The sequence below is a fragment of the Apis dorsata genome, unplaced genomic scaffold (assembly GCF_000469605.1).
Source record: "Apis dorsata unplaced genomic scaffold, Apis dorsata 1.3 scaffold_935, whole genome shotgun sequence".
NCBI lineage: Eukaryota > Metazoa > Arthropoda > Insecta > Hymenoptera > Apidae > Apis > Apis dorsata.
The window spans coordinates 203,019-215,371 of record NW_006264045.1 but is presented as its reverse complement, the minus strand read 5'-3'; the positions used below and the strand labels follow the sequence as shown (position 1 = coordinate 215,371).

The following is a 12,353-nucleotide window of genomic DNA, read 5'->3' as shown; positions in this document are numbered from 1 at the left end:
ATAATTTAATTATATTAAATATAATTGTTATATTTAATAATAATATTATTTTTTTTCTACAATAAAATTTTCTAAAATCAAATTTGATTTATTATCATAAGATTTTTTATTTTGCTGAAATATATAACATTGAAGTTATTCTATCAACAATAAGAAAAATATAAAGATTTTATAAAGATTTTTAAGCAAATCTTTTTTCAAATATAATAAAAATATTTTTTCGAAATTAAGATAAAACGTTTTTCAATAAGTTTTGATTCATACATAAAAAGTAGAATTTTTAATTTAAATTATGCAACTGTTTCTAACAAATCAAGAACTTTGTTTAATAACACAATTTATAAAATGTGACCGATTTACAAATAAAATTAGAAAGTAGCTTCTATAGATTAAGTAAAAAAAAAACTCACTGCTATGACCAGAAACAGCATCATTAATATTTCATGAAAAACGAATGTTGAATGTCATATGAAAAAAAATATATATATATATACACATATATATCAAGTTGTAACTTTTGTATATTTAAAATCATCTTATAAAAATCTTCTTATAAAAAAATAAATCAATATGTAAGATAATACAAAGTATATATACGTTTTCATTTTGCGATATTCTCGAGAGTTTTCATCGACGTGTTGCAACTTCCTTTCATCCGTTCGTGAATCACGATACATACTTTCTTGAAACCAAAATTGTTGTTGTTAAATGAATATGAATATGGAAACTCAATTCTTCGTCGTAGCAACCAAATTGGACCAATATTTCGCATATTCTTTCAAAATAGTGCCTCTGCAATCAAAAAAATAAATCAAATCAAAGTTTTTGAATTAGAAATTCTATAATAAATGTAATTCAAATATTTAATAATAATTAATTTTCTGCAAACATAGTTCTTTTTTAACATTAATTAAATTATTAAAAATATAATAAAATAATAAATGTATAATAAAAAAAAATATTATATTTTTTAATTTTACAATCTATTTTAAATAAAAATATATTCAATGTTTTTTAATATATTTTATAATGTGAATATTTAATTTATAAAATATTATATTATGTTTTGTTTGGAACATGATTTAATGTTTAATTTGTAAAATATCGCGATATATATCATATTGCAATATAATTCCATTATAAAATATCAAATTGCGTATTATGTTCGTTGAGACTCGAAAAAGGAATACATAATCCAATAAACTATATATTCACTATTACATTTTTTCATGTTTTAGTTTTAATAAATAGAAAAATAAAAACAAGAGGAAAAAATATAATAAATTAATTTTTTTTATAGGTTTAAAAATTTAATAATTTGAAATCTGTTTTTACTTAAAATTTTTAGAATTAAAAAGGATTTTATCATCCTTTCATAAATTTCAAAAATATTATTTATCATTAATTTTAACATAAATTTTGATTTTTTATAATTCGTTATGAATATGTATCACTTATTTTTAAAAGCTTATATCTCTTTTGATAATATTTTATAAATATTCCTTTTCATCATATTGGAATACATGGAATTAAAATTAAACGAATTTTATTATGTTTCTCTTCTATGATTTTATAATATATCAAAGATTGTAAATGAAATTTTTTATAAAACAGTCATATATAAGCAGCTTCATAATTTAATAACAACAATAATTATAGAATTAATAGAAAATTGAAAGAAATATAAATCTCATGAGATAAAAACTGAAAATCTTAAAGAGATATAAAGATGAACAAAAATCATTAATATCATTAATGAAATGCTTAAATAACTAATGCTAAAAAATAATTAAAATTAAAATTATTTCAATATTTTAAAAATAATTTTTAAACAACTTAAACATACAAATTTAAAATTGAATGAAATTTAAAAATCTAAAAAAATTTTTTAAAAAAAGAAGAATCCCTTAAATAAATATCAATTTTTTAAACTTTATCGTACAAACATTTTTTCATTTTTTTTATTTATGGAGAAAAGAAATAAAACAACTTAAAACTATCATTTGAAAAGTTTTTTCTTTCGAATGTATGAAAAGACTAAAAAAGGAAAGTGTACAGCAAAACTATTCAATGTGCTATTTCAAATGAGGGACAGCAATGAGTACAAACGATTCGTTCACTATCTTTCATGTATTCCCTGAAATTCAATGGTTTATTAGCAAGTCTACCATGTACACGCGTATTCGTGAGTAATCGCACGAAAAATGAATCGCAGAAATGATTATTTCCACTGACCAGCGACATACAATTAGTCTTATTATATTATTTCTTTATGATCTTTGTATATTCTTTTGATTTACTCAATTTTTATTCAATTTTCTTAATGAATTGGATAAAAAAATCAAAATTGTCATTTTTAATTCTTTTTTAATAAATACAATTTTTCAGATGAATTAGAAAAAATGAAATAATAATTATTATTTGTTCAATGTATCTTTTTTGAGGAATAATTTAATAAATTGAATATGAAAAAAATATTTTTTTAAAATTTGCCAATAATATTGGCTAATTAATTAATGAATTAATAATGATTATTTGACAAATATACATTTTTGGGAGATTTAAAGAATGAATAATTGAAATTTAATGAATTAAATAATGAATTAAAACCAAACAATTGTCATACTGAATTCATAATAAATATTTAATATACATCATATATATTATTATTTTATAAAAATATTGAATACTTTTTTCTGTTTAAAATAATGTTTTATGAAATATAAATCAATTATTTGATTTTTTTATTCAAAATGCCATATTAAATATTTACGCACTTTATCTATTCTTTGTTTATCTTAATTGATTTTAAATTCATAATTTCGTCTAAATAGAATTTTTTTAAAAAATGATTCTTCATTTTCGTATTGTTGCAAATCCAATGAAAAAAATGGATATGAAAATCTATGCAAATCTTAAAAAAATGCTAGGAGTAAAATCTTTCATTATTTTAATTATGCTTGTTTTGAAAATGCTTTTTTCAAGTTTAAATTATTTTAGATTTATATATGGATTTTCATTAACTTTATTTAAAATATTTCTTCTATTTCTTTCTTTTCATTCAATTTTTCACATTATCAATTTCACAAAAATTATTGACCATATTTATACATATTATTATTGTATATTTAAATTGAACATTTACTACTTTTATTATAAATTAACACTATAACAACTTTTTCTTATATTAAGTAATTCATTATGAACTTCACATAAACTTTACATAAACTGACAAAGTGAAGATGATTAGAATATTAAGTTATCAAGAATTGTCAATATTATATGTTTTATGTATATATTTATATATAGACTCTCTATTATCACATCTTAAACATATCCTGATCTTAATAAATTTAAATTGTACATAAAATTTCAATTTTTGAAAATCAAAATTATTTTAAAATCATGTTATTATACGTGTTTCAATATATTTTCTAATTAACAAGATCCAAAAAAAATACATAATTTGATGCAAGAAAGTTAATTATAAAGTTAAATTACATTATAAAAAAAATAATGAAAAATCAATGAAAAAAAATATTATTGTCGAATTTTTGTTCTTTGATATTATTTATATTATGTATGAGAAATATTTTTTGCACCGTAAAAATTTAGAAAGAGGATCTTATTGAACCATATTGTATGAAAAGTTTTTTTTATTAGAATTCAGCAAATATAATTTTGGCAAAAATGAATGAGATATAAAAATTTAATGAATGTGCTTTTTTTTCGGAAAAAATGAAAACCAAATAGCTATAATTTAATAAAATTAATATAACAGATCTTTTTCAGAATTCAACGAATATAAATTTTAGCGAAAATGAATACTAAATGATATTTAATGATAATTTGACATATATATATATATATTTTTTAATTAAAAAAAAATTAAATAATCTTTCTCTTGCACTTAAGACATTATTCTTAGAAATATTTTTTTCTATATTGGTAAATTTCTGTTGAAAATTAAAAAATAATAAGAATTTGTCTATTTAAATTAGAAAAAATAGTAGATTATATGTTTTTTAACAAATGAAATCCTGCTACTGAAATTAATTAGTCAGATCCGAAAGTTTAAAACATCTCTCCAGTGTCTGTTCCTCATTCAATCAAGGAAATCAAGGAAACATTACTTATAAATTATTATTAGAATGATTCATTATTTATAAAGAAAAAAAAATTTTTTAAATATATCACAATATTTAATACAATAAATATAGAATTAATATATCCTGATATTTATTACAATCTAAATGAAAAACATTAAAAATCATTGATCAACTATATAAATTCAAAAATTAAATTTAAAATATAAAAAAAAATTATTAATTTCCAAAAATAATTATAAATGCAAAATATTAATATATTCATGAGACAATTTTAAAGAATCGATTTTTTCGAAATTCAACATAAACATAAAAACCAGTATATAAAAATTTCAGTTTATTTATTAAATTATAATTTAAATATGTTGTATATGTATATGTAAATTAAATATTAAATATTATAATTATACATTCTAATTTTTGCTAAACTGATATTTTTATATCAATTTTTATATTTATGTTTTAATCTCTCCAATCAATTATTCGAAAATGTTTTATTAAAATATTTATATTTTATATATTGAAAAAAATATTATTGAATTTTTTAGAATATAAAATTTACGAAAATAATAAAGATTATTAAAGTAAATTAATAATATTTAAAATCTATAGATTATTAAATATTAATGCAATTATAAATATTAAATAGATAAAAATTAATCATTTATAATATTTAGAAATTTATATATAATTAAAATTTGATAATCGAAGTGAATTAAAGTGATACTGTTCAATGAAAAACACTATTATATAAATTCAATAATTTAAAAAAAATTTTATTAAAATTCAATTTTCTATAATATAATAACTGAATACTTGAAAAAAATACTGAATAAATGAATATTATATCAAATTTTTTTAAAAAATAAAGACTATATAATAATGTATACATAATAGATATATATAGATATATATAGTTTATTTATATAATAAAAATATTATTACACAGGAACATAATTGTTATTTCAATTTGTTTCTTATTGTTTTTCTACAATCATAATTCTCTCGTATATATATAATTATATATATAACCACTAATTTTTTAATTAAATTATTGAATTTGAATTTAATGATTAGATTTAATGATTTATTTATTAATTTATGATTTATTTCTTTAATATTTTTATATTTCGTATAATTTCTGTTAGAAATCAATTATCTTATTTTTATATTAACACTAATTTAATTGAAAATTATTTATCTAAAAAAATATTTAATAAATATTGAGAATTTCTTTTAGTTAAAGAATACTTTATAAAGATTGAAATAATATGTTTTAATTATTTCATACTATCTACGAATATAGGATATTCTTTTTAATTGAGAAAAATATTTCATAAGAGAAATTTAAAATAATTTTAACAAAAATTGTTTGATTACAGGATATCATATAATGTAATTTATTTTTTTATAAATCAAATACTAGAGAAGATTTTTAAAGAAGATCAATTTCACTTTTTTTGAATGAAATATAAATACAATTTGAATTTAATTAATTAATCTGGATATTATCCCTATAAAAAAATATTATTTATATTGAAAAACTATTGGTTTAGGAAATATTACAACTTAATTATGATTCCATGCTATGAATTCAAAAACTAAAAGAAAAACTATAATAATTATAATAACTTTACAAATAGGATTTGGATTTCAAATTCATTTTATAGATCAAATTCACTTTTTTGCAAATTAAATTTACTTCAAATCATATATTTACAGGAAATTACTTTTTCTTATAAATTGTAAAAATTGTAAGTAAATTAAATGATATATAACTGAATAATGATAACATAACCAAAACCAGATTATTAAAGCCATTTAATAAAAAATAGAATTTCCCCAATTTTATTTTAAATGCTGTATACAAAGAAAAAAATACTGTTCTTTTTCTATTTTTCTTTTTGATTTACGATTTCTCTCTCTTTCTTAATTTACGAAAAAATTAATTTGATCTGCAAAAGAATGAATTTGAAGTACAAAATCTATAAATATATAAAAATACAATATATTTTTACAATACGTATATTTCTTTTATTGTACTATATATACACATACATACACATATATTTCTTTAATGTACTAATTAAATAAAACACATTAAACAGTAATAAATGTAATAACTATTCACCAATAAGAGAAAACTGTGCATATATATGTCTATAAAGTCTGTAAAGTTAATTAAATTAGAGCTAATCACGATTATTATCTTCCCAATCTCCGAATTCTAACGCAATATTTTAATCAAAATATCTCATAAATCTAATACTTTTCTGACAATCTGAAAATGCAATTAATTTTTTTATAAGGTGCTATCAGATAAATCAATTAATATAATATTTAATATAACATCATTTATAATACATATAATATCATTTTAAAAAAATGAAATTCTTAAAATCTTTACTTAAAAAAAATAAATTGTATCATATGTCTTCTTTTTGTTAAAACATTTTTTTGATAATTTCAATCTTTTATAAAATATTTCACTATTCTCACTTAAAAAAAATATCATATATATATTTTACTGTCATATAAGTAATATTGTCGTGACGTACTCATAAATTATTTTCTAAAATTTTATCATTAATATTATTATATTAATTAATTATTTAATTATTAATTAATTATTATATTAATTATTATATTATTATATTAATGATATATATTTCTGATAATAAAATAAAATTTTATATTTGATAATTTTTAATGATTTTATAATATTGAATCAAAAACAATCCATAATTATTGTATTCATAATAATTCTTCTCATTATAGATGATATAAATGTAGATAATAGATTTTTATTATAATAATAAAAAAACAGAATAAACAAAAATAATATATAATAATAAACAATTTTATTAAATTTCTATGATAAATTTTTTAAGTAAATGAAGAAACATTCAAAAACCATAAAATTGAGCTCATAAATAATAGTATTATTTTGTAACTATTTTATAACAGATTATATTCTTTCTCATTTCGAGCACAACAAATGATATCGTCTCGTTTACGATAAGAGTGGCACAACTTTAGAAGTAGATTTATATTCTATTATATGGAATATTATATGGAAAAGAATTTATTTCTTTCATAAAATTACGTACCAATTACGTATAAATTTATATAACTCGTTTATAATATCTGAAAATTGAATTAATAAATTGAAACATATCTACTTATGAAATTTTTTAGAAATTAAATAAATTTTGAGATTATATATGTTTAAATTTTATTTATAAATCATAATAATATTGAATTAATCGTCATAAAATGATTTTAACTACTTACTTATTCTGCTATTTAAGATTCTTTCTTAATTGTTAAATTAAAAATATTTATATATTCTGTTCTGAAATGCAATAATATGTTAATAATCTATTATCAAAAATTTTAGATTTACTTTTGATAGAATTGGCTTTGAAATAAAAAATGTTTATATTTTCTATTGCAAATAAAATATGTTAATATTTCAATGATCAATGAAATTCTCAAAAAATTTTAATTAATTATTTTTTAATATTATTGTTTAATAAACGATTCATTTAAGAAAAAGCTTTTTTGAAATATTTCACTTGTAACACAACATTTTAATAATTTAAAATTTTTTCTTAAGATTCCAAATTTAGAAAATTGCAGAATATTCTAAATACAAATATTTAAGAAATATAGAAAACAAATAATAATATTACAATAACAACAATAAATATTATAAATATATATAAAATATAAAAGAATATAGACAAAACATAGAGAAAAAGATCAAAATACAAAAAATTATGAAATTATTATTCTTGAAAAAAAAACACAATATGAAAATTAAAAATTAAAATATTGAAATGTAAAATTATTATTAAATTTTTAAAATATAAAAAAATTCCTATAAAACATATAAAAATATTAAATTGATATAATATGAAAAAAGAAATTAATTTAAATTTTTATATTATAATTTTTATATTATAAATACAATGAAAAAAAAATAAAATATTGGATATGTATAAAATAAAATAATTGGATATAGCATTTTAAATCTTAAAAGTTATAGTTATTTTTAATTTCGTATATTATTGTGTTGCTAGAAATTTTCCAACAAGAATATAATTTTTCACGATTTTGAAAATCATGAACGAAATATTTTCTTTTTAAAATTACATCAAAATGTTAAATTCAATACATGTTACTGCATTTTATATTCTCGAAAAGAATAAAATTGGAACTCACGTAAAGTACACGCGTCCACGCGCGTTCGGCGGTGCATTCCAGATAAGTGTAGCATGTTGTTTCACATAAGGATCGGCATGTGTCACAGCACTACATTCGGGATGAGTGTTCGTGTTATCGGTTTGCGCCCAAGAACCGATCCAACTATCTGTATCAGGGTCACGTGCTTGCAAGAAGAATCCCTTGAACGACGAGCCGCTAATAGTTACTGAAAAATATTCGTTTCACATTGAAAATCTCAATCTCAGAGAATAGCTTGATTGAAATTGTTTTTTAATGTGATGTGGAAATAAACCTAGTAAAAAAGAATTGTAGATGATTATTGATATGAATATTGGAGAATGTAGTTTTTTAGATAAAGATAGAATTTTATCTGTGGATTTTTCTATAATTTAATATGGATATTAAAAATTACTATTTAGTATTTATATAATAAATTTATATTTAAAAAGATAAAACAATTTGCTTTGCATATTTTTATATTCTCCGATTATAATATTATATTAATTTTAAATTTTATTTAATACATCGAAATACTTAAAATAATGAATAACTTAAAAAAACATGTAATTATATTAATATAATTCTATTTTTTAATTAATTAAATTTTTTATCATAATGATTTTCAACATTATAGTTTATTTTTTAAATTCTTTTTTTTTTAGATGTTAGAGAAATTTGTAATATAAATTTTTCTTATATGTTTATTATTATATATAATTTACTTGTAATTTATAATTTAATAATTTTTTTAGGCTTATATGAAATTTTGAGAAAGAAAATCTTGAAGAATAAATCTTGAAGATTTATTTCGTATTTATCTATTTTATATATAGAATAAATTACAAATATTTATGCAAATTCATTTTTTGAATATAATTAATGAAATGAAATTTAAATAAATTATTTCTATTTATAAAGTAGTGGTTAATAAATATTATAATTTGAATATCCTACTTTAGAAATTTTAAATGTTTTCGCATATTATGTATGTATTCTATTATATATTCTACATATTATATTTTATATATTTTTGTATTATAAATATATAAACATTTAACAATTATATTATATAAATTATAATTAAGTAATTTAGTAAATTGAGAATAATGAATAAAAAAATTAAAAATTACAATTTTATTTCATTTTAATGTACATAATTAACGTTTAAATAAAAAAAAGTCACAAAATAATTTTGATAAGATTGTCTAAGAATACAAAAAAAAATACAAAAAAAAAAGCGTAAATAACTTCCAATAGTACAAAGCTCATTTTCTTCGAGAACATAAACAGGATATAAACCTTGAGGTTCGTTCACATTTCCCTCATACCATTCTATTTCATTCCAGCTTCACTATTGTCCAATGTTTCAAGGCATTGGAAAAAGACCAGTTTAGTTATAGGTCAATCGCCTTGAGTTTCATGATAAAAGGGAAGGTCGATACTCTGCAAACTATATTTGTATCATTTTTTTGTTTTGTTTTATTTTTTTTCCTTCTATTTTATCTTTTGCTAGAAAATAACATTGAATATTTAATTCAATGAATATATTTTAATTAACGTTTAATTAAATCAATTAAACAATAAATCTTTCTTCACTATTTAATAATCAAGATTAATGCTTTTTTTTTACAATCTTAAAATTAAAAAAAAATTATTATTAATAAATTAATCTTATTTTATTTAGAATTATCAAATTTAAATAATATAGAAAATAATATTAAATAAATAATAAATACTATAAAAATATTTTATTAAAAACAATTTTTAAATTACTAAATTAAAAAAAATGAGAAATAAATAATATTAAATACAATGTAATATTATTTATATGAATTTTATATGTCTGAATTCTAATCTCTTTTCTGAATTCTAATCTTGTCTGAATTCTAATCTTTTTCTATTATCCGAACTCTAATTATATAAATTAAAAATTACATTTTGTAATAATTTTGATGATTATATATAATAAGTAAAAAATTAATTTATTAAACATTAATTATTATATTTTATAATGTAATAGAACTTTCTTATAAAATAGTGCAAGAAAACTTTTACGAATAATTGAAGCTTTTTTAAATATATGAATATATAGGCAAATTACTTAAATTTTACTAGAAAATGCATTCTTTAGGCAATAGAGTTAGGATAAGTAATATATATTTTTTTTTTCGAGCAAACGCATTAAGTATAATAGAATGAGAAATACAATTGAGAATTTCACAAAATTCCAGCCCATTATTTAATCCAGCCCATTTATTGAGCTACATGATTACAAAGTACATTGTTTCTCTACATATACAAAATTACTTTCAAAATCAATGTATCAAAAATTTTTAGCTAAGAAAAAAAAATAGATTATTATAAATTATTTACTCAAATTTCAATACAGATATTCTGTCTATTTTTATTTTTATTTATATATATTTTTATCTGTACATATATTCTATCTTTATAAAATTGTTATTATAGTTATAGTATATTATAGTATATTATTATATACCATATATTATTGAATTTAATACGTTTTGAATTTCGAAAAATTAATTTGAAAATTCATGAACATAAGAACAAAACTCATCTTCAATTATTATTATTGTATTATACAATATACAAAAATATTATGTTTACAATTCATCATATGATTTTTAATCTAAATTCATTTTTTTAAATGAAGGAAAATTCTCAATCAAAAATTTAAATTTCTCAAAAATTTAAAGATTGGATTGTGAAAATGACATTTAACATGTGGTGTAAACATGGAGCAAATTTTCACTTGAATATTAAAACTCAAGTATATTTATCAAGAGTTTGATTTAAATGTTTTAATACATGGCAAGTGATAAATAACAAAAATTTTAGGCATAATTTCAATTCAATGAAATTTATACAGAATTTCTTTTTCCTAGATGATTTTTGCTATTATTCCAATGATTGAACATGTAAAAATGGGCCACGAACCGCAGAATACGCAATTGTTAACGTTTAGAATTTCGGAGTCATGCAGTATCCACGTTGATTGGATCGATTGTTCCATACTGGTTTTGTTCTGTTATTTTTATTTTACTACTAATTTTGAGATGAAATATAATAGATACAAAATATAATGGAAAGAAATATTTCGTCTTTCATGACAAAATATTCAATTATGTTTTTTTTCTTTTTTTTTTTCAAATAATATATTCTCTTTTTATGGAAAAATATAACTTTTTATTTTGAAAGTTATCAATCAGTATAAAAAAAAAAGACTTAATTTTAATTTTTAATTTGTTGTAACAAATATTATAGAATATTAATATTTATTATAATATTTTATATTAATATTATAATATTTATTAATTTAATTAATTTTTTCTTTATATTAATTATTTAATATTAATTTTTTTCTTTATTATAAAGGGAATATCATTTTATTCTTTTTTTATTTTATTAATGACTGTCATTAATTTCGAGACAAAAAATGAGACATCTTTTCTATGAAATATTTTTTTATATTTTTTAAAATACTTTTTTTATGAAAGAATATAAGAATTATTTCTTTTTAAAAATTATTATAATCTCAAGAAAAAGAAATTCTTTTTTTTCGTCTCAAAATTAATTTTATGTTGTTTTATCTTATTTATTGATTGCTAATTTTGAAATAAGATATATAAAAATATATTCTTTGTGAAGAAATATCTAACAATCGTCTTTTTTTATCCTTTTCGAAGAAATCCTTTTTTTTTAAAGAATATAATTCTTTCCTTTTTGAATAAAGCTTTTTAAAAAAATTAATTTAATCTTTTTTCGTTTATTGACAATAATAAATATTCCTTTGATAATTAAAATTAAAAAATGTTTGAGAATTGAAAGAAGTATTGAATATAATTTGTAAAAGTAAATGTATATAGAACGTAAAACAAAAAATATAACTATCAATATGAGGATGTAAAAAATTTTTTCAATTTCATCAATCAAAATTTTAAAAATATAATAATTATATTTATAAATAATATTAATATTTTATTATATATATAATTA

The 12,353-nt window shown here is 17.7% G+C and overlaps 1 protein-coding gene across 1 annotated transcript in view; it reads right to left on the bottom strand.

Annotated features, from left to right (window-relative positions):
- Positions 1–503: 503 nt before the first annotated feature.
- Positions 504–12,353, bottom strand: part of LOC102677503 (putative defense protein 3) — a 13,394-nt gene continuing 1,544 nt past the window's right edge. Inside the window, exons 3-4 of the mRNA XM_006623730.2 lie at positions 8,334–8,541; positions 504–792 (exon numbers count right to left, since the gene is read on the bottom strand). Coding sequence (XP_006623793.1) covers positions 729–792; positions 8,334–8,541 — 272 coding nt within the window. The 3' untranslated portion in view covers positions 504–728. The remainder of the gene's footprint in view (positions 793–8,333; positions 8,542–12,353) is intronic.